The following is a 25558-nucleotide window of genomic DNA, read 5'->3' as shown; positions in this document are numbered from 1 at the left end:
TCAATTTCTTGAAGTTTTTTTTTGCATTCTGAAACAATAAAAAAGGGAAAAAATTTGTGATCCATATTAGTACAATTATCAAGCTTTTAATGCACAAGGATGAGCTTAGTGCAAGCTTTGGTCACTTCAGGAAGAAATATCTGAATGACAAAAGTTTTGCACTCTGTGGTATTTTTAATGTGCCATCTTTTTTGTTCACACTGCTTCCTCTTTTTGGACAGAAACCAGCTGATGTACAGTATAATTCATGTTCATTGTTTTCGACTTGTTAATGTTTTAACCTTTTGAATCTTTAGCAGGATTGTGATGCCTGGTCACTAATCATACATGGCATCAGGGGTGTCTCCAGGATTTCTGGGCCCCATGAAAGCTATCACATTGGGCCCATCCCCCACAGCCTCAGTCAACCCTGTGATATTTCTATGACCACATATCCATTATACAAATGACCCATTAAAAGCTTTAAATCAACAGTGTCATCATTTTACGATTAAACCTCTAATGATTGAAACTCTGGAAAAGTACTGAAGTTTTAAAAGACTACGTCTATCATTGGCAATATTGGGATTTATGCGTTGGACATGCGTTCGAGCAGTCCAATCCGTAAATCCATACATTTCCATTGGCCACAATAAATCCCAATGTTGTCCATGGCCAATACATGACCCTATATTGGGTGTCTAGGACTTTTGTTGTTGTTACTGAGCTATTTTTACTGGAATCATATGAACATTTAAAATTCTGGTATCAATAATAAGGGCCTCTTCCTCCTTACAGCCTGTCCTAACAGCGCGCAACACAAGCTAGCGTCAGCGACAAAATCAGCCTGATGCTATTGTTTACTATTAGTGTCCTAACTGCCTTCAAGCGATGCAACGCAAAGCAAAGTGTTTGGCGCAGCATTTTTAGCCCAACGCCTTGTTTCGATTTTCCTTTCTGATGCTCGTATAGAAAGACAAGGAAGAAGGGGGCTATACAAGGTGCTGACGCTCGTTTTTCTCCCTCAACAGAGCTTGTTGGCTTGTTGTACAAAGGGGAGATAACGGTTTATAAATAATAACTACATCCGTGATTTAAATGTTGTGTTTTGACTTTTGAAAGCTTTGTGCAGCTAACCCCGAGCCGTTTATTGACAAGCCTTTCTGAGTGTTGTGATTTGAGTCAAGAGCTCCTCGATACAAAGCACCACACTTCAGTTTGTCCACTTCAATACAAAAGCACGAGATGTCACAAATGTTTGCAAGGGGAAACTGAAATTCACAGAGCTAAGAAATATTTACTGGATGCAGAGTGGACAGCCAGCTTGCAATCATGCACGTGCTGTTAGAACCCAGAGTTAGGGGCCCTACAGCTATGAATGCCTGGTACGACATGTTTGAAAATGTGGAAGTTGTTTCTATGAATATCCAACATGGCTGCAAACAGTTTCCATGGCATCCTTTGTTTGTGTGCACAGAAGAAGATCAAAAGACACAGGTGTACTGAAGAAGTCTTTATTTGCAGTGCATTTACATTCAGGTAACATTTTTCATGTGTTGCATAGTCTTCGTTGCATATTTAGTTTACAATTTAAAAAAAAAAAAGAAATATGATAACTGTCAGACACTGTTAGTGATGTGTAAAGTGAAACCCTTGAGATCTGAACCTCACCTGAAGGCTTGTTTGAGATGAAAATACTGGTTCAGTTTACTCCAGGGTCAGTGTTTCAAAGCTGACAGATGCTACATGTCACTTTGAAGACTAGAAAGTTAAAGAAAGGTAGAACTTAGTCTGAGATCAATGCACATACTTTGGATTTGATTTTCCTTAAAATGATTAAGAATTCTGCTAAAGACTATAAAGTTGAATGCCGTTTTTTCATCAAGTTAGCCAGTTCCAGTCAGTTTAAGTAGATCCCTTTGATTGACTTTTTGAATGTGCAGCTGCCAAAAAAAGTCAACGCTGTAGAAAAACATAAAGTGGTCTTCATGAGGTGTACAAAGTGTAGAGATTGTATACATAGTAAATTAAATGGCAGATGTGGAAAGTGTATGTTAATGACAAGATTTGCCAATTTTTTTTTCTTCATCCTAAGTGGAAGAAATGTGCACTTAAAAACAAGTCCTCTCCAAACTAAACCATCCCCTGCTTGTCTTTGCGTTCCAAACCAACCAATGTGATGTTTGTTGTCATATGAAAAAAAATGGCAAAACACTTTTGTATTTTTTGATGCATTTTGAATGGATCCTCTTTGACGCAACAACGGTGCATCAGGAGAGTCTCAAAGATTTTGCAACACAATGCACAAGCAATGTATTTTTGCAAGTCTGCATCGACTGCTCAGCATGAAACATTAGCTTTGCCTTTTGGTCTAAACACAGCTTCAAAGACCCCCAACCTTGCATCAGTCAGCTACTAACTTCCCATCATTTTTACAGGATACATTCGCTTAACACTTAACTCAACGCTTTACAACTCATCTTTGGTTTGAACTGATACCTGACTTTGGCAAGAAGAAGGCGTTGAAGACCTCTAAAACCACACAGAGCCGCTGAGTCATGTGTACTGATAGTATGTGCCATCTTTTCACATCCTGTTCAGTGTTTCGTCATACCTACAGTACTGTACTGTACAGCAGCTTCAGATATGGAGACATCACTTGCTCACAATAAGATGAAAAATATATCAAAAGCTAAACACAGTCTGTTAATCTGAATCCTCTGAACTGAGCTATAGCAACATAAACCTATACAAAATCACAAAAACAAGCAATATTCTGAGCTTTATGGCTTATAATAAACCAAACAAACAAAAAGTTAAGATACAGATATATGAAAAATCAAAGTGAAAAGCACCTACATGTATGCATCACGTCACAACAGGCTCATATACGAGGTGTTCCCTGACAAGGTGTTCTACCAGAGTATAAGAAACAAAAAAATACACACCCCATGTATGATGTCAACTGAGATAACAATCTTTTGTTGAGGAATAAACAAGTCATGCCATTTCTAACATTTTGTAAAGTGTCAAACAACTGGAAGGATCCCAAAGGATATGAGCATTTTTCTAAAAGAGTGAAATCCTTTTTGAGAAACTAGAAACAGCTGTTAAACCCCTCTATTCAAAACCAGCAGACTCCATTCACAAAACGTTACCATTATTGAAGTTGCTAGTCTTCCACCTTGACCAGTTACTTTGTTTTAAGATGATAAACGTTATTAATCCCACGAGGGGAAATTCAATTTTACACTCTGTTGTTGAACATGCTACACACACAAGCTGATATACACACACATGCACAAACAGGATCCTGTGGACATGCACCAATGGAGGCGGTTGTGAGCTGGTGGGGGGTTTTGATGCCTTGCTCAGGGGCACATTGGCAGTGCTCAGGAAGTGAACTGGCACCTTTCCAGCTACCAGACCAAGTTGCAGACATGGTCCACACTGGGACCCTCCGGTTCCCAACCCAGGTCACTACCCACTGAGCTACTGCCGCCCCCATTAATGAACAAATGTGTCAGAAGTGGGAGTCGAACCAACACCTCCAGGGGAGACTGCGACCTGAACGCAGCTTGCGAGGGTTAGCTCAGATTCAGCCCAACATAACAAACAGACTAATTGATCAAGGCAACATAGACCATCATCAAATTTTTTATCAATGGAGTCTGGTAGATTTGAATACAGACAGTTTCTGCTCAACGCAACAAAGGGTCAATCTCTGAGGGGATCCTGGTTCTATAACAGAACAATCAATGTGCCAGTCACAGAAACAAGCGCTTTTAGTGGACGTTTTTTGAGCAAGTGGTTTTCTTAAAGACATTACATCGCAGCCATTGCAGCCCATCTCACTGATGACGAAATCAACAGACATATTTCAAAACTTTTTAGTTGACTAGAACACAAAAAATGAAGAAATTAGGATCTGTCTTTTGTCCTTTAGAAGGATAAAAAACACCACAGACCAAGCGTTAAAAGGTTAGTGATTGTTTACCTACGTACTGTATGTCTGAGTGGTTAGTATTAATACCCTTTGGTTTTCCATTGAAAGTCTCAGCTTTTGTGTGTTCATAAAAACCATCTGAGAGGCTTTTAACAGTTAAACAAAAAGGGACACTGCAGTGAAATTGGAAGTAAAGCTTTTCAAACAGGCCTCTTTCATGAACATTATGCGGTATAAAGTCTAACGTACAGTTACATCTACAGTCCCCAGTTAACATGACAAGAAAAACAAATGCAGTTGTCGGCCAAAAAAAGAAGCACAGATTGTTCAACCAGGTGAACTGTTTTACAATCAAACGGACCTTCATGTTTCAAGTCAACATGTCAAATCTCTGTTTTAATGTAAAGTGCCATATCATCCCTCAAACTTGAGTACACAGCTGTGGTAAGAATAACTACTCTTTCAGTCAGAGTGCATCATACAAATGTTTTTGCAAACGATAAGTTCAATAGGAGCATCAGCAACATCAGGTGAAGGCTGCACCCGCTCTGTGCTGCCTCACTCTCCCCTGCCTCCGGGCCGTCACCCTGCTCGTCTTCCCACTCTGTCCTCTTCCTCTCCTGCTCGTCCTCCTCGTTGTCTCCCCACGGCCTGTCGTCCTCCTTCACTATGTTGATGCTGTCGCAGTGCTCGCCCTCATGGCCTTCATAGCAGTGACACCTAAACCTGTCAGTCAGCAGCTGCAGCTCATGCTGTGAGTGCCACCCGGTGACGGTGAACTCCCCATCACCGGAGCGACGGATGCGATAGCTCTTGGTGCTCAGGTGGAGGTAGTGAGGGGTGAGGGGGTCCCGGCGGACACAGCGACCGTTCCCCTGGCAGAGGTAATCACTACAGACCTCAGCGGCTCGAGTCACGTTGGTGATGTACTGACCCAGGCGGTAGTTCAGGAAGGCTTTCACCTTGGAGCAGTTGTGCTGTAGAAAACAAAACGACATATGACGTTTACTGAGTGCCCTCCAACCAAGCTGGACACACAGCATTTTGGAAAACTTTTTAATTCTACTTCCTCCGGTCCTTCTGTTGCAGGATATTTTCTTTCTGTCTGTTCCAGAATCAGAAATACTTTATTAATCCCAGGGGGAAATTGGTTTGCTACAGTTGCTCAAAACACCAAAAATCAGTAGGAAGTACAGATAAGTTCCAAACGTCAAAACTGAACCGGGGGAAATTATTATAATTTCCTTTACTTGGAATGAATTACGAAAAGACCTGAAACTTAGTGAACTAGTCTCATTGGTTGCTTTAAAGAGGATGTGAATGACTCATCCGGCTGTAGTTGTCCTGACTGGTATATTTATGATTGTAGACAATTTTGACAAATGTTTGCTTCCAGGAGCTTCTCTCCAGGTCAAATAAAGGTTAAATAAAATACTTGGAAAACTAATTTGACAGAGAGGTCAATTATAACTTCCTCAACTGACTGGGCAGTAGTGTTGAAGTCAAGTCCACGCTAACCGAGACCAAGACAAGGCCAAGACAAGACCAAGACCATAAATATCACTGAATCATCCTGTGTGTAACTCAATTAGACCGTAACACCGGAAATGTTGCGGTTGTAACAGGGGGATAAAAATTGAACTACAAATTAATCAAAGTTATTTCTTTTTTAAGAAAGAGACATTTTCCTTCTTATTACAGTGATGACGTGGAAAAATAGCCGATCAGTGGTGGTCTTAACCGGTCTTGATGTAAAATCTGGAGTCTGCCCAGTCTGAGACCAAGACAAGACCGAGTAAAAATGCTTTCCGTTCTGAAGAAAAATATATTAGGAACCTAATATTAACAGTTTTTGGAGGCAAATATTTAACCTTATGATTTAAAACCTTGGTCATGTTAAATATTCACATTCAACATCGTAGAATTATATCCGTGCAAAACCCTGGGGGAAAACCCTGATGAAAACCCTGATGAAGTTAAGGCGTAACATACATACAAACACTCTATGTTTTAAAAAAGTTACAGTGAATTCCCAAAAACTGACTGACTCCCCATGGTACTCGTGGTTTTATCAGATGCTATTTTGAGGATCTTTTTGTCTTTCATGCAGACAGAACACTCTGCAGGCCGTGAGAAAAAATGCACCATGGTTTCAAATTGTCTGAGTGGTTTCAAAACACCACACAACGTTGACTCCCTTCTCTGTCTGCATTACAAGCCTTGATTCTTTTAGCGTTTAAAACAACTGAACCAATCCTGAAGAAAGATTATCTTCTCATGAAAGTACAAATTCAGAAGGGAATATTTAGAAGAAAAGTTTCGCCAGAGATCTGCCACAATAATTAATATTCATTGTTTGTGAGCCGTTAGTTCAGTTTAACAGAGAGCAAGAGATAAGTATTTGGATTTTTGGAAAAAAAAAAAAGGGCAAAGGACACCCACCCTGGACGAGGTCAGGTTCAAGTCTCCCCAGATGACAAATCCTGCAGCTCCCAGAGCGGCGCTCTCCCCGATGGTGTGGATCAAGTCTTTCTGTGAGAAACACACAGCTACAGATGTCACATCTCACTGCCTGTCACTTACACATTTAACTTATTGTTAACACCAGGTATAGCTGTCAAAGCTTTGAAAGAGGCAAGTTTTTAAATTCATGAACCATTGGTTGATCCATTGGAAGTGTAATAATCATTTAATTTAGCATAGAGTAATCAAACAGAACAAACCTTATATTCTGCTTTTGAGAACAAATCTGCTTTATAATCTGTACTGAAAAAAGGATAATTAAAAGCATGTTCTGTGACAGAAAGAGTCAATATGAGGTTTAAAGTGCCACAAGAACGCACTTCCACAAAAGCACTTCTCAAATAAGCCTGTTTTAAAAATAGAAACATGTTTTCCTGTTTTTCCAACACTACACCACTTCAGTGAATCTGCAGACTGGTTTGCAAAAAAGATCACAGCATTCAAGTACTGTGTTTGGTAATGCTAAACTGCACTATTCAACATCCACTAGATGGCAGTAGTCAATACATTAAGAATGCAAACAATGACCAGCCGAGATCTGTGACATCTTGCAGGATTGGCAAAGTAACAGAAGAAAGGAAAGTTTAGCAACTTTTTTGGGAGCTAGTTCCTAACTCGAGTGATTCCATTTTCTGCACGTTTAACAATCTCTTCACCATAATTTAGAGGCAAAGACTCCATCTGTTTATCTCAGATTATTGTGGCAAGAATAAGGTTGCATTAAAGTCTTTGTGCCGTCAAGAAAATGCATTGAAAGTGATACATTTTTGACAATTGAGAGCAAAGGTAAAATGTAATTTTTAGAACACACAACTTTGGTTTTGTAAGACAATTTGTTCAAGTAATAGTTCTTGTTATGTAGTTTGAAATTTTCTTTACATTCTAATAAATCGGTAATTCAAATAATCTGCAAAAGAGAAGAACATTTACAGTTACTTGCTTTTCATTTGGCTTTCCAATTCATCAGACTTCTGAAATAAACGACTTTGTTGTGCACCAGCACAATGTCAACAGGCAAATGCATGAAAGAAACCTCAGTATGTAGATAATATGCTTCACACTAAACTCTGAGAAACATATGATGAACTTTGCTCTTACCGCGGTGAGGAAGGCCAGGGCCTCATCTCGGTAGCCCAGCCTCAAGTACACGTAGGTGGGGAGGTCGTACTCTTTGGAGGTCAGCGAGGAGACGCGGAGCGACTCCCTGATCCGGTGCTGAGAGAAGTGCAGATTGCTGATGCTGTTGGTGTGACTTCTCCTGATCGCCACCGAGGGAAAGAGTGCCGTGCTGCTGTTCCAGAGCCACAGCAGCTCATCGTTCCTCAGCCTCTCCAGCAGGGGACACAAGCCTGTGTAGTCCTGCTCATGGAGGTTGTAGTTGTGGCAGTCAGGGTAGAGATAGAAACCCCAGTGGCCGTTGGGGCGGAGGCGTGTTCCCAGCTGGATAGTCCTCTGCATGAAGGCCTTGGCGCTTTTTTCAAACTGCCGCCGTGCCAACTCCTCCATTTGTGCATCCGTCACATTAATGAACGCCTTGGCGGTTAGCTCCTTCGACTTGCGTCGGTAGATGTCCTTCTTGTGCCAGTTACGACTCCACTGAGGCCGCCAAAACTCCCAGTCGATGACAGCCAGGCCCCGAAAATCCTCTGCAGGGATGAAGTGGTTGATATCCTGGTAGGCCTTGAACAGGTGCAGGTCCAGGCTGCAGTTCTGCGGCAATCCGCCATGCACAGCGACGCCCTGTGGCGTGTAGTGAGGGTAGTAGCCCAGCCGGTTTGCATAGAAAATGGTGACGTTCTGGCCCGTCCAGTCAGCACGTGGGCTCCCATGGATGTGGAAGAGGCGGTCAAGGTTGGTGGTGATGTTATACTTGATGGTGCACATGTCCAATGGGGCGTTCCAGGCGGCGATAAATGGCTTCCGGCCAATCAGAGGCAGCTTGGCGGGTTTCTGACCAAAGGCGGCGTGGAAGAGCAGAACCAGCCAGGAGCAGGTGAGGGCAACGGGTACGACATGTTGGGAGGAGGATGACCCGCCCACTGGCACCACAGGCATCCTGTTGATCAGGAGGGGCAGCTGTCAATCATCCTGTAGAGAGAGAGAGAGAGAAAGAGAGAGAGAGAGGAGGTAAGAGGAAAATATAAATTTTCGACTGTTTTTTACTTTCTAGCATGACTGTATAGTTTCAAAACAAATTAATCTCAGTTATTTTCATGATCAATCCGATACTGGATAGACGATACTGAACTATTGAAGCGTTGCAAGATCTACAGATCTTCAGTAATACCAGAAGCTGCCGTGAGCAAAAGAGAGAAAGATCACTGTCTTCTTGTTGGGGGCCTGGGAATATTGTGTGTGTTGCCATAGTGTCAAAACAGGTTTTGTTATTGTTTGATTTTAACTAGCATCTAAGTTAACAATTCTGTTATTGTGACAACCTTAAATCTAGACCTAGGATCAGTGTCAACTTGAGGCTTGCTCACACTGCAGGAGTTTTAAAATCCCCAGATTTTTAATTCGGTTTGCATCACAAACATCAGGAGAATCGCAAAAGATATTCAGCTCTATAATCTCAAGCACTGCAAAATATAGAATAATCATGGCACACTGCATACTACAGGATTTATAAGATTATCATGCCCTGCGGAGGAACCTCACCTGACATCACATTAAAAAAATGGAGCTTGCAGAATCTTTATACGACTCACACTACAAGATAATTTGGGGACATAACCGAGCAACCTTGAGTCGGGAACGACCCGACGATTCTCGGGGAAGCGGGATAATTGGACCTCAAATCGGTCTGAGCCAGGCTTTATACATGGGACAGCAGTCTCCTGTACACCTGAGGGAGAATCCAACAAGAGCAAACCTTCAGGCAACTAGTAACAGCCAATCACGGCGCAGGATGTCAAGTTGGGGAACTCAACTGTGATCATTTTTTGAGAAAATTCTTGAAGTCTCTGCAAAACCTTTGAAATATGATTGGGTAGGATGTACAGTATGTCTCAACCAACCTCATTTATGTCTCTTTATTTATAAGGATGACAAGAATATTTGAGTATCGATAACTGGAATATATCAAGACATGATGCAGACAAGCCTCCTGTGGACAGGTGTTGAGAACTAGCATGCTTGCTAAAACACTTAAACAATGCATCTGGTTTGTCCAATGTATCTGTGATGTCCATGCCAAATAAAGTCTATTATTATGAACATGTTTCCTGAAGAAGAAGAAGAAGAAGAAGAAGAAGAAGTAGGTACTTCAACATCATATTCAGTCTGAAGACTCTCAATCTGTCATTACCCAATTTTCAGTTTCCCAAACATATTCACCAACTGGCCATAAACAGAATCTGAATACACTCTGCATGTTCTCCAGAGAATAGTTCCCATTGTTTGGAAATATTGGGCGTTTTATCAAGAGAAATATAATCCTACACATACAGTAAGAAGCCCTTAATGGCTGGTGGGAATAGTGGCTTACAGCAAACATACAGTGTACAAGTGTTCACTGCCAAACCTCCAGGGATGTCGGTTTCCTTACCATGGGTTAAGAAACTCTGGCGTCATGTCTCTTGTAGTGTTTCACAATTCTGACAGACAGGCAGTGCATGCAGCAGAGACACTTAAATCTAAGCTCTTAATGACAGTCAAGTGTTTCCGACCATCTGCAAAACTCCCTTCAACTTCATTCGACCCTCTGATTGCTTTTATATTTTTCATTGTCAGTGACTTTATGGATATCACAGCTGGATGTCAAACAGCTTCTGTCTTAGAAGTAAATGCCTATTTTTACTGTTCTCTCTGACTGTCTGTCTGAGTGTTTAAGGGGTTTCCTTACAGAACAATAGAGGATTGTTAAAGCTTTAGAATTTGCTTTTACATTTGATTTTATGAGCCGATAGTTTTCCATTTTAAAGTCTGTGAAAACATCTGGAACATTCAGAATAATACAAAATCCCCCAAATTCAAATTTCATTGGAAAACCCAACAAGGAAGAAAGATGGATGGATGGATTGATTGATGGATTGATTGATTGATGATAGATGGATGGATTGATGTTGGATATATGGATGGATTGATGTTGGATGTATGGAGGGATGGATGGATTGATGTTGGATGGATGGATGGATTGACATTGGATGGATGGATTGATTGATGTTGGATGGGTGGATGGGTGGATGGATGGATGGATGGATGGATGGATAGATGGATTGATGGATGGGTGGGTGGGTGGGTGGGTGGATGGATGTTGGATGGATGGATGGATGGATGGATGGATGGATGGATGGATTGATGTTGGATGGATGGATTGATGTTGGCTATATGGATGGATGTTGGCTATATGGATGGATGGATTGATGGATGGATGGATGTTGGATGGATGGATGGATTGATGTTGGATGGATGGATGGATTGATGATGGATGGATGGATTGATGTTGGATGGATGGATGGATGGATGGATGGATGGATTGATGGATGGATTTTGGATTAATGGATGGATGGAAAAGTTGTTTTAAGTGGACTAACAAAAACAAGAACTTTAGAGCTAAAACAATTTGTTGCCTAATCGATTATTAAAATAGTTAAAGACACTTTAAGCAACAATGTGCATGTAAATTTTTTATTCCAGCTTCTTTTCGTGGAGGATATAGACACCTACATTGTCGTTGTGCACACTTACATGTATGGTAATAAAGTTTGAACTCAAATCCAACTACTTTTTTGTATTTTTTTCCACAATAATAGGTAAAGTATTCAATTTAAAATTATTAATATTGTTTTTTATGGAAGGCATCTCGAGACCCCCCTATTGGTGGCTTGACCCCCACTTTGGGAACCACGGTTCTATCGTGTGATGATGAATTTAAACATTTGTATTTTCAGTCCTCAGAGACATAAATAGATGGCTTATTTTCATGGCAGGCCAAATGTCAAAGGTGACAGAGAGGAAGTCAGTTGACACCCAGAGATAGGAAGGAGGACCTCGGCTGCACAGACCGTTGCTTTCCTGTCCACATGTAGTCCTCCTCTGACCAGGAGCTGAAGCCTCAGGCCACAATGACAGACCTCACTGCCAAATGTCTCAGTGAGGTTTAGAGTCCGCTGCATCTCTGCTTCCCATTTACCAAACATCCCTCCAGAGACACAGACAGAGCATACAGACGTCTGAATTGTGTGCTCGAGACAATTTGGCCTATAGTACTTTGGACTACTGTGTGTCACTCTGTGTAACACAACAATTGAAAAGTCTAGTTGCAGTAAAAACACCTGAAAATAGACTTTTTTGCACAACTGCATAAAAGTCTCTAAGATATACCAAAACTTTCAGAGAGAGCATCTGGTGACATGAACAGCCACAGTTTTCAACCCAACTTTTTCTTGCCAGCCTCAGATGAATTATCCTCGTAAAGACAGTGTAAGCTGTTGTGTGAACGCAGCAGGTAATATTCAGGAAAATGTATTGTAAGCGAGCGGGAGGGGCTGATGCCCTTTATTTCACGAGCGACCGGTTTGATCATTCTCCATTCATGTAATGAAGCTTGATTCTCTTGTCTGCTGGCCCTTTAAAGACAAGAACTATCTTTATAATATCAGACATTGCATCGCCCGTCATCTTGAATGTCTCGTAAACATTACAACCAGTGTTCTCTTCATGTCATTTTCTGCCTCCTGAGAAAAATTCACTGGAGAGAAAAAAAGGGGAAAATACAAACTATTGCAGTCCTGGAATCTATCAGCAGTCCCCTAACGATCATATAGTTTTGTGCAGCTAATAATCCTCTTTTGGATGTTGTTTCCCAAACCTAACTCCATCCTTGTGTCTCAGAGTTGCCAGTCTGAGTGTAATCAATGGCAACATACAGAGAGGTCTTGTGGCTAAGACTTGAAGTCTCTTATCCCAAACAACTGGCTTCATTGAAAACCATCTTTGAAGTTGAGAAGTTGGCCATCGCTCCCTGAGAATACAACGTCACTGGATAGACAATGAGCTCTTAGATTGGCCAGATTCTGGTATGTAAGAAATGAATCAACAACACATTGGATTGGTAGGCCTACATATGTGATGTTCGACGACATTGTTCAATAAAAAGTGCAATAATTAAACTGAGAGTAGCTTGAATAACATAGGTTAAGTCAATTTTTAATTGCACATTCTAATAAATTTCTATATAATACCTTTAAACAATATGAAGTTCAGTTACATCTGTATTTCAAAAGTTAAATGTTCATTCTCACTCTGATTTTGGCAGAAGTATTATGAAGAAGTACTCTAAAGTACGTTCATTTTGGTTTCCCTTGTTTTCTTTCCAATCCGAGTTATGTCGGTTTGGAATCAAAGTCTTTTCCTTTCTTTTTGTGCCTGCCAGATTTTCCTCCGACTACGCTTGGGAATAATTTCACTGCAGCACTCAGTGAAAACAGATCGTTTTTCAAAGCGGGCTCCACTGCAGCGTTAATAGTGAATGTATGGATGCATGGCTGGTTAATGGAGCTGAAACCATTTCAGTCAGGAGCCTGAGAGCGGGGCACGCTTGATTTGATGGAAGGAATGTTTCTGATTATTCTGTTCGTAGGTTTTTATATGGAAAGCTTTCCAAGAACTACTGATTGAAAAAATCAAGGTGTGAGAGATGGATCACTTTAATGGATAAGTTGCACTTCAGAAGTGGTTTAAACAGAGGTTGTGAAATTCTGTAGAAATTAGAACTTTAAATTATTAGTTTATTTGAGATGGTATCTCAAGAGGAAACTGAGTTATCAAAATGAATGAGATTTAGTTGGAGTTGATAAACAAAATACGAGCCAAATCTTATGGTAGTTTGATCTCTTTTTATTTATTTTTTTAAAGGTTGTTTCTGGCTTCTTAAAGGTCCTCCTCCTTTTCAACCAGTGTAAATAAGTCTCAGAGCTCCCCAAAACATATGTGTGAAGTTTCTTGTTCTAAATCCACTCTGATCCTGTATTTGATCATGCCTATAAACCCCTCTATTTCAGCCCTGCTCAGAACAGGCTGTTTCTGTGTCTGTACTTTTAAATGTAAATAAGCTGTGTCTGACCACGCCCCCTCTCTGGAAGGGCTTGGTTCTTTCTCGATCCATGTCCTATTGTTTACGGTGAGAAGGCAGACTCAGAGGGCAGAACAAACACCTAGCTGTGGGAGTGTCACCCACCTGGGGGAGGGGTTACTGCCCTTTGTGATGTCATGAAGGGAAAATCTCTAAATGGCCTGTTTGAGCACACATTTTCTGAAAAGTGGAGCAGGCAGAAGACGGAGAGGATGGACTTTTCTCATCATTGGGGGGTTTGTAGACAGACTACAGACACATATTAGTGTTAGAAAAACATGGTGAAGTGCATTTTTGCATAATATGTGACCTTTAAATCTGAGGTTTCGCTGCTTTTTGTTGGATGCAGATGCTGTTAAATCACATCTGAAATGTGTCCAGTTAAGACATTTTTAAACCTTTAGACAACATGCCAGCATTGAGTATTTCAAGTTGCTGTTTGGTGATTTAACAAGCTGTTCACAAATAGATACCTGTATTTTACAATAGAACCAGCCAGCCATCTCTTAATTAACTTGTTTTCCAAAGATAACTTTCACAAAATACAAGAAGGACTGCAATTTCATTACCATTTAATCCTCTGAGGCCGGTTGTTTAATCAGCATACAAATGACCTGATCTGTTAATTCACTGGATCACATAATCCAGCTCACTTTTATCCAGGTTGTGGATTGGATTAACCTCATCCAATACAGACTATTAGGGATTACCAAATCTGAATTCAAGGAGACTTCACTCTTCATACTTTGTCCACAGGGGGCGCTAAAAGACACAGAAACAGAAGGCTCCTCACAGCTGCTTTAAATTAGATATTAGATGTTTGCTAATTATGCTTTTTGGTCAAATCAATTTTTATGTCTTAAAATACCTCCAAAAAACATTGTGTTGTTTGACCAATTTAGAAGTTTTCTAACAGTTTTTGCCCTGGTTATCCAGCCTGAATCCAGCCCAGTGCTGGGATCAGGATGATCCTGATTCTTTGGATCAAAGTAATCCAACTCAAAAGTTTCAACACAAGATTTGGGTTTTATCTGGATAAAAAACAGGATTAGATTCCCTAATCTTATCAGATTATGTAATCCTCTTTTTTGGTTAAGAACCTAATATCCCTATCCGATATTTTAAATCCTGTTAGATTATGACTGAACAACCGATCCTCGGTCACAGGAGGAAAATGCCTAAACTTTCCAATTCCCCTATATGAAACCTCCAAATCTTTAGCTTTTAATTGATCAAAGGTCTAAAACCGAAGGTTGACTCAAATTAGAGTGTAGACTTTCCATTTCAGCCACAACAACACAAGATTTATAAGCAGGAAAACCTAAGACGTCAAGTAGCCTTATAGGAAGGACTTCCCCTGACAAGTACTTGAAAAACTGTAGATTCTCTTTCTAAAGGAGCACAAGCTCTTTGGTCATCATAGGTTCAAAAAATGCTTTGTGAGCACAGCCTGGGTCCACTCGGGAGGCTGGACTGGACCTAGCCTTTATTTGCTTCTGTCAGTGTTGCTTATTATAAAGACCCGAGGGAGTAGTCTCAGATTAAACGTGTGGAGTTCATGTTTTGTTCAAGTTTGGCTTTGTGTCAAAGTGAATTATTTATCCAGAGGAGCTCGGAGCCGCCAGCCGCTCTGGCATCGATTAATATAAGACTTTGTTGATGTCTGTGGTTCTTGTGGATCGGCTCCTCTCATTCAAGAGAAACAAGAAAAAGAGAGAACGTCTCATTTTCATCGTTTCTTTTGGGAACTTTGGTTGAGTTTGGAGCCATGTGTATTGGAGATTGAAGACAGATCTTTGGCGTCTCAGCGATGTCACCGAGCCAGATTGGTGAATGGTGAAGGTCTAATGGAGGCACCAAGGGGGGAATGTTTGCACAACACGATTCAGCTCTCTGACTCTGCACAGCTGATATCAGATCAGTTCATCAGCTAGCGTTTATCTTTGATGTAAGCCTGCTGCCGTACCACCTCTCCTACCTCGAAGGAACGCATTTCACACCAATTTCTCCTGGAAAAAGAGACAGTTTCATACCTAAAGAAGAAGTTTTTTTGAATTTGGGAGTAAATGAAGCTTACAGTTTGATGGAGGGTGGGAGGGAAGGACACTCTGAGCACATTCAGAGGTGCCAGGAGAGGGACAAGCCTGTCCTCGGTTTGATGTTTGGGAATCGAGCCGAACTCCTGATGGAGGGCCGAGGGGCAAGAGCCAGAAAAACAGATTCCCTCACATTCACCATCTGGCACATAAATATGTTCCAACACTGACCAGACGTCACCAAGTCATATTACCACGGCATGAAAGCTGCAAAAAAAAAAAACATGAGAGCATTTTACATTTCATGCTTCTGCTGTTTAGTTATTTAACTGCAGCTTGAGACCTGAATCTGCAAATCTTCAATAGATACCTGCATCGTGTACCATTTTCTGCAAGATGGAATTTAATTGTAAAATATATCAAGTAGTGCTCTCACACTTGCACAAATATCCTGATAAACTACTATCCAAATTTTTCTCTCTGACTTTATTAAGTTTCTCCTGCCAGAGTTTTTTATTTGCACAAAGTCTGAGTCAGCTGATTTGAGAACGCAGCAGGATATAATCAGAATTCGGGAGAGGGGGTGGTAATGTTTGTTACCTGCGATCAGTGCACGACCATAGACTGTATGCATGCGACCAGTACGATTTCCATTCATGTAATTAAAAAGCTGCATTACTATATGGCTTATTTCGAGTCATTTTAGTCAGATACAGACAGAACACTCCGGGATTTCTCAACAATGAAGGCCGTCAACGTTGTATACTTGTGCTTGTGCTCATGCATGAACTGTACCGCTCGCAGCACACCTCATCCAAGCGTGCCAGGGCCAAGGACGCGTATGTATTTTTTGGTAATTTACTTTTGTTTAATTAAATTTTATGCATTTGTAATTTGTTTTTAAACATAAATCAATGGGAAATTATGTCAGAAAACGGTTCACTCAGCCCTTAGATGGCTTTTATTCATTGGAGTGTTTTTGCCAGTCACTCAAAGCGGATATGTCATGTGTTACTCAGAAAATAAAGCCTCAAAACACTCATTGCAAACTTGCCTTGCAACTTATTCAAACAATCAAGCTCTCGAAATCCTGGAGGGACTCATCGTCAGACTAATGTCTTTGAAAGAGTTAATCTTTAGAATAATGACTTATTCAAGTGTGTTTTCAGGCAGAGTAGCGCTTAACCTAAAAAATGAACCATGAAAGAGCTCCAGACTGTAGTGTTTCTTCTCCTCTATCATCACTTAAAACGCTCTGCAACATGACTGTGCATCAGGACGTCCCATGAATCAGCAACAAAGCTGGTTAAAATAGTTAATCAGAGCAAAGAGGAGCATTTTTTTAACCAGATTTCCTGGTGACTGAATGTGGTCACCATGTTCATCACACGACAGAAGAAAAACAAACCCAAGCAAAGACTGGAAAACAGTGAGCCAAAAAGAAATGTTTCCACCGGGCAGAGCCAGAGCTAATCACAGCCCGGTGATCTCTGTGCCAAGGCGAGCATGATTGGTGAGTTCTGGTTGGAGATGGATTAGTCAGATGGAGAAAACAGACGGATGACCTCAGAGGAGGACAGAACACGAAACTATACGGAGGTGAAAATAATGAAAGGGACGATGGGATATTTTTCAGACTGAGCTATGTAATACGCCTTCCTGAGCGCCTTTGTTTATCCTGATGGTGTTTACTTTTTCCAAAATACCCCTTTGTTTTCAGCTAAATGCTAGAGCTCCACAGACTCATAGCTGCTTCCTGTCAGTTCGATTGGCCAAAGTGACGTCAACGCCGAGCGTCTATCGAGGAGGGAGGAGGAGAAACATGTTTCTTTTGGTAGAGACAATGAAAGATTCAGCGGATAATGTTTCCTATTTACAAAAAACCTTTCAGTGGAGCTTTTCATTATTTTCCTCTACTCGTTTAGGATTTTGTTCAAGAGTAAACCATGGGATAATCTCAGTAAGCGTGGGAAACCTGACCACAAATTGGCTGCAACTTGTCGGGGTGTAACCGTTCACAGAGGTCACGGTTCAGTGCGAGTTTGCTTCAACAGAAATCCATATTACACGGTTTCTCTCATTTATTGTGGAACAACAGTTGTGCAAGTTAAAGTTTGTTCCATCTAGTTATTAAGAATTACCTTTGATATTCAGTGCAGCCTGTAGTTTTTTAAAACATTCAACAAAAACACAAGGGAACATTGGTAAAATGAGTAGTGCAGTCTAACTTCTAAACATTGTAGAGCGCTGTCTCCCCCCGCCCCCTCCTCTCTAGAGTTGATGCTCATGCAGGTCACCATGTGGTGGACACTGAAGCTTCAGTGTTTAGCCAGCTCTGCATCGGTCTGTAAACCTTTCTGCGTTCTAACCGCTCTCCATTTTTCAAAAGCATCTCCAATATTGATCCTAGTTTGATCACGTTTCTGCCCGTGGAGCTTATTAGAAACATGCAGAGGCTTTTTAGGTCGGGTACAATCACTTCTATCTGAACCAGTTCTCTTGCCCGCTTCCATCGCTGCAACACCTGTTGGTTTGACCTGATAACTGCTCTCATATCTGGCAAATCGAGGGGCGTCCAAAACGGCCGTGTGGGGGTGTCCTTAAAACCGCCTACCGTCTCTGGTCCAAACAAATCCAGAGCATTCAGGACCAGAATCTAAAGTTAGAAGGAGGATATACTGGCTGCTGCATTGTTGTCAGAGAAGCCAGCACTTCAACATAGCATGTTTCCTTAATGTCTGATCATATAGTAAGGTCACTTTATCATTTCACTCACTACATATCGTCCAGATTGGTCCCTTAAATTCTGAAAATAAATACATTGTATCATATAGAACAGAAAAAATGATACGCTTTTATGAGTAATGTATTATATTTATGATTTATGAAGTCACAGAGTTGACAGTAAACTGTGGGTGCAGCCGTCATTCATGCTCAGTCACCACTATAGCCAGTATAGCCAGTCAAGGGCAATGCTGTGTTAAGTGTAAACAGACTCGGACATTGTGAAGAGGGAGGAGGAATCACAAAATGTTTAATCTTAAATTTACACATATACCTCTAAGACTACTTTTTGTCTCATTGTTTAGCAAGCGGCAGATATAGTTGTACGACCATTTAAGAATGTTTGTTGTAAATCTGCCCAAGGGGACATTTGCTGCACATTTGTAACCATGATGAAAAAGAAAAAGAGTTAATGTACCTACCTAGTAACATGACCGTCTTTCTGGAGGAATTTAATCAGAGTTCTTATCAACAAGCCTTTGAAAGAGGACATTATGAAGATGTTCTCTAAAAAAGGGAGTAGTTGTTTCAAATTAACATCCAAATAAAAGGAGGAACAAGTCATGCTTAAACACTAAAACACAAGAACTAAGCGTTAGAGAGGCACTCCTGAATTATTTTAACATTTTTTGCATCATTGGAATGACTGTGCTTCTACTTCTGTTCTAACTAATGCTCCTACCAAGGTCAACATGTCCCTCACTGAGGTGCAATTTTCTTCTTTCCATTTTGTGTTCCCTTAGAGACTTACTGAAATAATCAAAATAATTTCCCTATCCTGCAACTTGAATGCTGTGTATCATTCAATCAAAATAAATTCTTCTCTATGATAAGCCAATTCCTCAAACAACCACCTGAAGGCCGAGCATCCTTCAGATTACCCGCAGAGATTAAAGCCCAATCCTGAAATCCTGTCAGCTAATCAAGCCTCCTAGCTTCATCCTCTGATCTCTAACCTCCGTCACTTTCACCCTCTTGAGTCTGCATGCAGGGCAGACCGAAAAACATCAGGTGCCCATAAACACAAAGGAGCTTTTTATAGGCGCTCTGTGATGAACTTTCAATCCAGCTGCTCAAAAAGCTGTGACCTCCCGTGTTGTCGTCTTCTCTCACAGTTGACTGTGAATCAGAAAGAGTCACAGCATCTGCTAAATGACTGTAACTGTGAGAAAATGAGGCCTTGAGAGTTGACGTTACTGCTGATTTATCAAGCAGCCTGTTTAGCAAAAAATCACTTGTGCCTCAAATTGCGAAATAAGAGAAACTTTCTCAACTGCAAGGGTATTCTTAAGAGTGAGCTAACATTCCTGACATGACAGGGCACTCCTCTTCCTCCTCCCCCTTCCTGCATCCCCCATAAACAGACGCTCAAGCCATGCTGTAACACCCAGAGTTGCCGCCTCCCTCAGGGTTTAAAAATACACTTTAATTTCCTCTTTGTGCACTCACACAGAAGCTGCAGAACGGTGTTTTTAAGCAGGATAAAAAAATTGTCAAAACAAGCCTTAAACTGTTTTTTGTTTTTAAACTTTGAACATGAGACGAAAAGCTCACCTGTAGATGCTGCAAACCAACCAATAACAAGCAGCCTGGTGGGAGGTTGGAGTGTCTTTGATGGGGTCACAGCAGGGGTCATGGTGGCCCCCTGCGCCGTACGTCCGAAAGGCTCGCAGTCATTGCCTCTGTCTGAAACACAAGCCAGACGTCCACACTTATATACAGCCCAGAGAGGAGAGCAGAGGAGAGAGGGAGGAGGAATCGTCACCACCACAACACAGCGATTAGAGAGCAGGGAGGGAGCGAGGGGGGAGAGAAACAGAGAGAGAGAGAGAGAGAGAGATAGAGGTTCATAATCCCTGAGAGTTTTCTGAGCTCTTCCGAGGTCTGATCCTCTCTGGAAGAAAAGTCTCGACTCATCCACTTCAATCAGCTTCTGACAAACGTAAACAAACATGTCAACAACAATGAGAGTCAATGTGCATGTGTGTTGACGTTTGTTTGTGTGTAATAGCATCCAAATATACCTATAGATAGATGAATGATCTCCACTTTATTTATTCAGCATTTGGATAAACCAGAAAAAAATAACAGTTTCTAAAAGTTTTCATATTTTGTGCATATTGCTTTATTTCGTATTTACCTTCTTTTTTCTATATCAGAACTGTCAAATGATTAACTGTTGAATTTTAATAGTTAGGGTAGCCGTAATTTGCAATAGCAGCGCCCATTTTCGGTTCAAAACCAATGCTTTTTGGGGCGCCGGTGGCAGAGTGGTTGGCGCAGGCAACCCATGTGGGGAGGCTGTGTTTCTTGAGGCGTGCCGTCCAGGTTTGAATCTGACCTGTGGCTCCTTTTTACCCACTCTCTCTCTCTGTTTTCTCTCTCTGTTTTCTGACTCTCTACTGTCCTGTGTGAAGGCATAAAAACAAAGCATCAATGCTTTTCATTTGCCCAGAGCGTGACAAAGCCCTCAGTATCAGCTGTTTTTTGGTCCGGTTGCTCATAGCAGCTCTCAGTTGACAAACATTCAACTTTTGGACCACTCAACAATGTCAACTCTCCCTCACTGACCAATCACAACCAAGAAGGGGCGGGAGTTCTGATATCAGCTTATCAACAATGGTGAAGAAGAAACTCATCTGACACGTCTTTTCGGAGGTTCAACTTCCAAGTGTAGAGCTACAAATGCCAGGACACGAGTCCTTAAATGTAATTTCTTGTCTCCATGGTGATATTTCCTTGAATAAAATCAAACTGAAAGCACCTAGAGCTATTCCCCTAGCGTCCATCTATCTAGCAGGGTTCGCTGAAGGGTGTTAACTTTAACTTTTGTGACACAAAAATGTTTTTGCTGAACGTTTGATTCTAATGAGCGTCTCTAAGAAGTTAGCCGTTCAAGACTGTTTTTTTGCTACCCAAGGTTGGCTTCCCAATTCACAGTACAGTGAAAGTGAATTGCAGATGCATCTTCTTCACTTAGCTATCTTGTAGCTAGCATTGTCTGATAGGCCAATCTGTGTAGGAGGGCCTATATAACTTTCACAGCGAATTTCCTGCAGGTAACGTGCGGCTTGAGCAGCTCTGATATCAGCAGGTACTCGACCTTTCAACGCTCTTGAGACTATTACAAGAAGTTTGCATTGAATTCTGAACATAAAGACATGAGGATGGGTGTAACATAACCCTAACCCTAACCCATTTTGGACCACTTGTAGGCAGTTCAAAGAAGAGTCGATATTCCTTGAATGCTACGCATGTACAAAACAGTCTGACCTTCTATAAGTGAAACTTCATAAAGGACAAAAATAACATTTCCTTTTTTTTCTATCAAATCATCCTGACAAGGGGTCATGGGTCATGAGTATGATGATTTTAATGAAGGTGTGTGATCAAGACCCAAGTCTTGCAGGAAGGAAACAGACTCCATTTTAACTGGTAAAAGGACCATGTGACTTTTTAAACCGCTATTAATGATAAAAGGCGTTGTTGTTTCTCTGATTGGTTTTCTGTTTCATTTGTTCTCGTGCCTTGGCGTTAAAACACTCGATTGTGGGTGACACAACACACATTCCTTTTTCTACCAATGTGTACAAGGCGAGCTCCAAAAATAGTATCAATGCACCCGCACAAGAAGGGTGCCAGCTAGTGAACGTGGCCGTAAACAAAGCCGGATTGAGACCTGAAAATCTGCCTTGCACATGTTTTATTAGGAAGGAAATAAATTCAACATGTTTAATGGTGTTGAGGACACACCGTGCATTCGCTGAGCACACAGGAAAACTCCTCAGGGCGACTTAAATGAACAACCAGGAAACAGTCACTTTGAGCTCTGATGTTTAGAAAGTCATTTTCTATCATTAAAGGTTCACACTGGGGACCGTGCCCAAGTCTGCTTGAAGAGGTGGTCTGGGGAACGATTGATGTGTGCTCGAGTACGGTCTGCAGGAGATGTGAACACAACATGCTCAAACCAGGAAGTGGACCGCTTTATGACGTCATTCTAAACGGCTCCTGTCGCTTCAAAACCCATCATATCTGTACAGCACGGGCCCGATTCATCCTCTGAGCTGCACGGTGAATGCTGAAGTAGAAAGTGGGTCGTCGTTGGCGTCTCAGAAATAACAAAAACATCCACAGTTAGCAGGATAGACTTAGCCCGCAAGTGGTTGCCATCTTCTTTCTGCTGTTTGGAGAGGCGCAAACGGCAAAGGAGCAACAGGTCGGACTTGAACCCGGGCTTGCTTTAAGTACTGTAGCTTCTGTACATGGGGAGCACAAGCTAACCACTGGTACCCTGTCTACATTAAAGTGTAAAGGGTGAGGAGCAGAGATAATCACTCCCTATCACTCCCTTGTTATTGTTTTGATTGAGAGCCCCCTGGTGGCGGATTTTACATACTGTGCGTTTAAACATTTAACGTTTAATTTTTTAGAGGCTAAAGCTGGGAGTTGTGCTGAAATGAACAAAAGATGAAGCATTTTTTTATTCAGTTTTCAACACCAATTAAATTTTTCCAACCAAAGTTTGACGTCCAAAGTCTCTCTATAATTTTGTTAAACATTCAAATGGAAACAAGTTAACTGAGTGACACCATATAAACTCAGGAAGTCATCCGGGATTCACATGATAACACACATCTGTTTTATTCCTCGGCCAAGTTAAAGATGCAGCAGAAGAATTTAGGAATATCTGAAACTCTGTATTTCTTAATTTGTATTCTCACAGCTCTCTGCAGCCGAGTGTCGCTGTGCTGATTGAGCGACATTACATTTGGAGCCGGCACTTTAACCCAGCCGGGGCTCAAATTCCAATGGTTAACCACGCATATTTACAAGCAGAAGACAAAAGTCACAGCGAACCCGATCCCTGTGAGTCCCTCTGTTAAATATACACATGGATTTTACCTTTTTAAGTGTTTGTGTGTGTGTGTTTTCAAACGGAGTAAATATGTCAGCCGAGTAAAGAGCTGATTTACGTCTGCAGGAAAACATACAATAAACTTTGTATTTTTAAATTGTACACAGTCATGTTATGGAAGAGTGAACAGAGAAATCCGACTCTTTGTTGTTACGTATATTCAACATCTTAGATCATCCATCCATCCTCTCCAGTATTGAATTTGAAATCCTGGCTTGGAATAAAGGTGGAAGAGGGAATGAGGATGTAGATACAGTGTACCTTACATCTCTTTTAAATGATTTCGGTTGTACTTTTTAAAAATGTGTCTACAATATCGATAAGAATATTCTTGTGGAAAAAACAGTCTTCAGAGATTGTTTTCACAGAACAGAGCGGTAACACTTTATATTAAGGTGCTTGTAATAAGCATTAATAACCGGTAATAAGTCACTTATAAGTCTCTTATAAGACCTTATTAGATTCTTATTAACACAAATAGGACTATATAAGTGTTAATATAGGCATAATTAACACATTTATTATGTCTTATAAGACACTTATAGCATGAGCGTCAAAAGAGTCCTCGACGTGATCATGTCCTTTTCATAAAAGGAGTAAAAGTACACACACCAATGGACATTCTGAACTTTACACACTCTTTGTCCTCGTACTAATGTTCACATAAATGCAAACTCAGGAAAACACACCTCCAGACTGATTTCATAATAACCCTCTCCCAGTGTGTGTGTGTGTGTGTGTGTGTGTGTGTGTGTGTGTGTGTGTGTGTGCATGTGTGTGTTCAGGAAACCACATTCCCACAATGGGTGGAGGGCTGGTTGGGTATGTTGGTGTTGGGGGGGTGTATTTGGATTCCTCTGGCTCCAGCGTTGTGATCCTGACTGCAGATACGTTTCCACCACCTCAGTGGATGAAAGGCCACTCCAACTCCCTCACCTCCTCACCCCCCACCCCCCTCCTCCACCCGCTCCCTCAACCCTGCACGGAAACCTCAGCGTCCCCGGCTGAGGCGGTCAGAGTGGTCCACAGCAACATATGGACTGTGTTATGGAAATGTCTGCGCTCAGACTGTGCAGATCCTCCTGCAGCTGTAATGAGGCATCAAGTTGCCCGGGGAAGAACTGACGGTTCAGGGTCGGTCTGTGTTCGTTCCATACATGCTGAATAATACCAAGCCTTTCAGGAGAAACTAGCTGATTTCCATCTGTAAAGCGTGCATGATGCCTGATCCTGCAGGCTGGGGGTCGACAGAAATTAAATTGACTCCTAAAAGGACGGAAACTGGAGCTGAATCCTATGGATGCAGCAGATGAAGGCCAACATCTCATTATCATATCAACGGTTAAAACTAGTGACTCTACTTCAGTTTTAAAGAACGCTTCATGTAGTGTTGTTTTTCATGTTTTAACCCTTGCACTTCAATTCATGGAACTTCCAAATTGACTTTAAGGCAGAATGTGTGACGTTGCAACACATAAATACAGCAGAAATCAAGTCTATCCTGTGTAGCTGTGTCTCTGAGTCATGACTGTCGCTCGAGTTCCACTCGCTGTGTTGTTGTCAGAGCCGTGTTTACATGGACGGGACGGCCGGCTCCTCCCTTTGTGTATAAAAGCTGTTTTAGTCAAGAACTAGAGAGTAGAAGAAGAACATACTCACTGATTATATCGATTTCACATAAACTTTTTTAGATCACAGTTATTCTGTGTCAATTTTTTGTGCAATATGAAGCTGTGCGCTAACTGGGTGCAGTAGCTCAGTCTGTAGGGACTTGGGTTGGGAACTGAACAATCACTGGTTCAAGTCCCAGTGCGGACCAAATATGGAAGTTGGTCTGGTAGCTGGAGAGGTGCCAAATCACCTCCTGAGCACTGTCAAGGTGCCCCTGAGCAAGGCATAGTATAGAATATAATAAGTTCTTGTCCTCTGGTCTCTGTAGAGGAGGAGGATGTTAGCAAAACTGACATCCATCATGGACAACCCCTCTCACCCCCTGTATGACACTGTGGGGGCCCTGAGCAGCTCCTTCAGCAGCAGACTGAGACACCCACCCTGCAAGACAGAGCGCTACCTCAGGTCGTTCATCCTATCTGCCATCAGACTCTTTAACAGCATCTCCACTCATATCAGTAATGCTACACGCTGTGTGTTTTTAATAATAATACCTCTTTCCACAAGTGGAAGTGTACATACCTAGTATTATTCTTTTACTGTATTTTTTCTCCCTTTATTTAACTGATGTACATATGTTTTGATTTTTAACTTCTTGTTATTTTTGATAATTATATTCCTGTTTC

At 41.4% G+C, this 25558-nt stretch overlaps 1 protein-coding gene across 2 annotated transcripts; it reads right to left on the bottom strand.

Annotated features, from left to right (window-relative positions):
* Positions 1 to 1485: 1485 nt before the first annotated feature.
* On the bottom strand, positions 1486 to 20051 carry hyal4 (hyaluronidase 4). 2 transcript variants are annotated; one of them, XM_065956919.1, is made up of 5 exons: positions 19898 to 20049; positions 15601 to 15826; positions 7547 to 8536; positions 6368 to 6457; positions 1486 to 4902 (listed from the first exon to the last, which is right to left on the bottom strand). In XM_065956919.1, exons 3-5 carry the CDS (start codon positions 8501 to 8503, stop codon positions 4402 to 4404), a joined length of 1548 nt encoding a protein of 515 aa, XP_065812991.1. In that variant the 5' UTR covers positions 8504 to 8536; positions 15601 to 15826; positions 19898 to 20049; the 3' UTR covers positions 1486 to 4401. The 2 variants fall into 2 exon arrangements, with proteins under 2 accessions (XP_065812991.1, XP_020490584.2); XM_020634928.3 differs by lacking the exon at positions 15601 to 15826 and having other exon boundaries at positions 19898 to 20051.
* Between the last annotated feature and the right edge of the window lie 5507 nt (positions 20052 to 25558).

Source organism: Labrus bergylta, chromosome 7 (genome assembly GCF_963930695.1).
Source record: "Labrus bergylta chromosome 7, fLabBer1.1, whole genome shotgun sequence".
NCBI classification, from domain to species: Eukaryota; Metazoa; Chordata; class Actinopteri; order Labriformes; family Labridae; genus Labrus; species Labrus bergylta.
The sequence above is the reverse complement of the archived record's forward strand: the minus strand, read 5'-3'. Positions and strand labels throughout refer to the sequence as shown.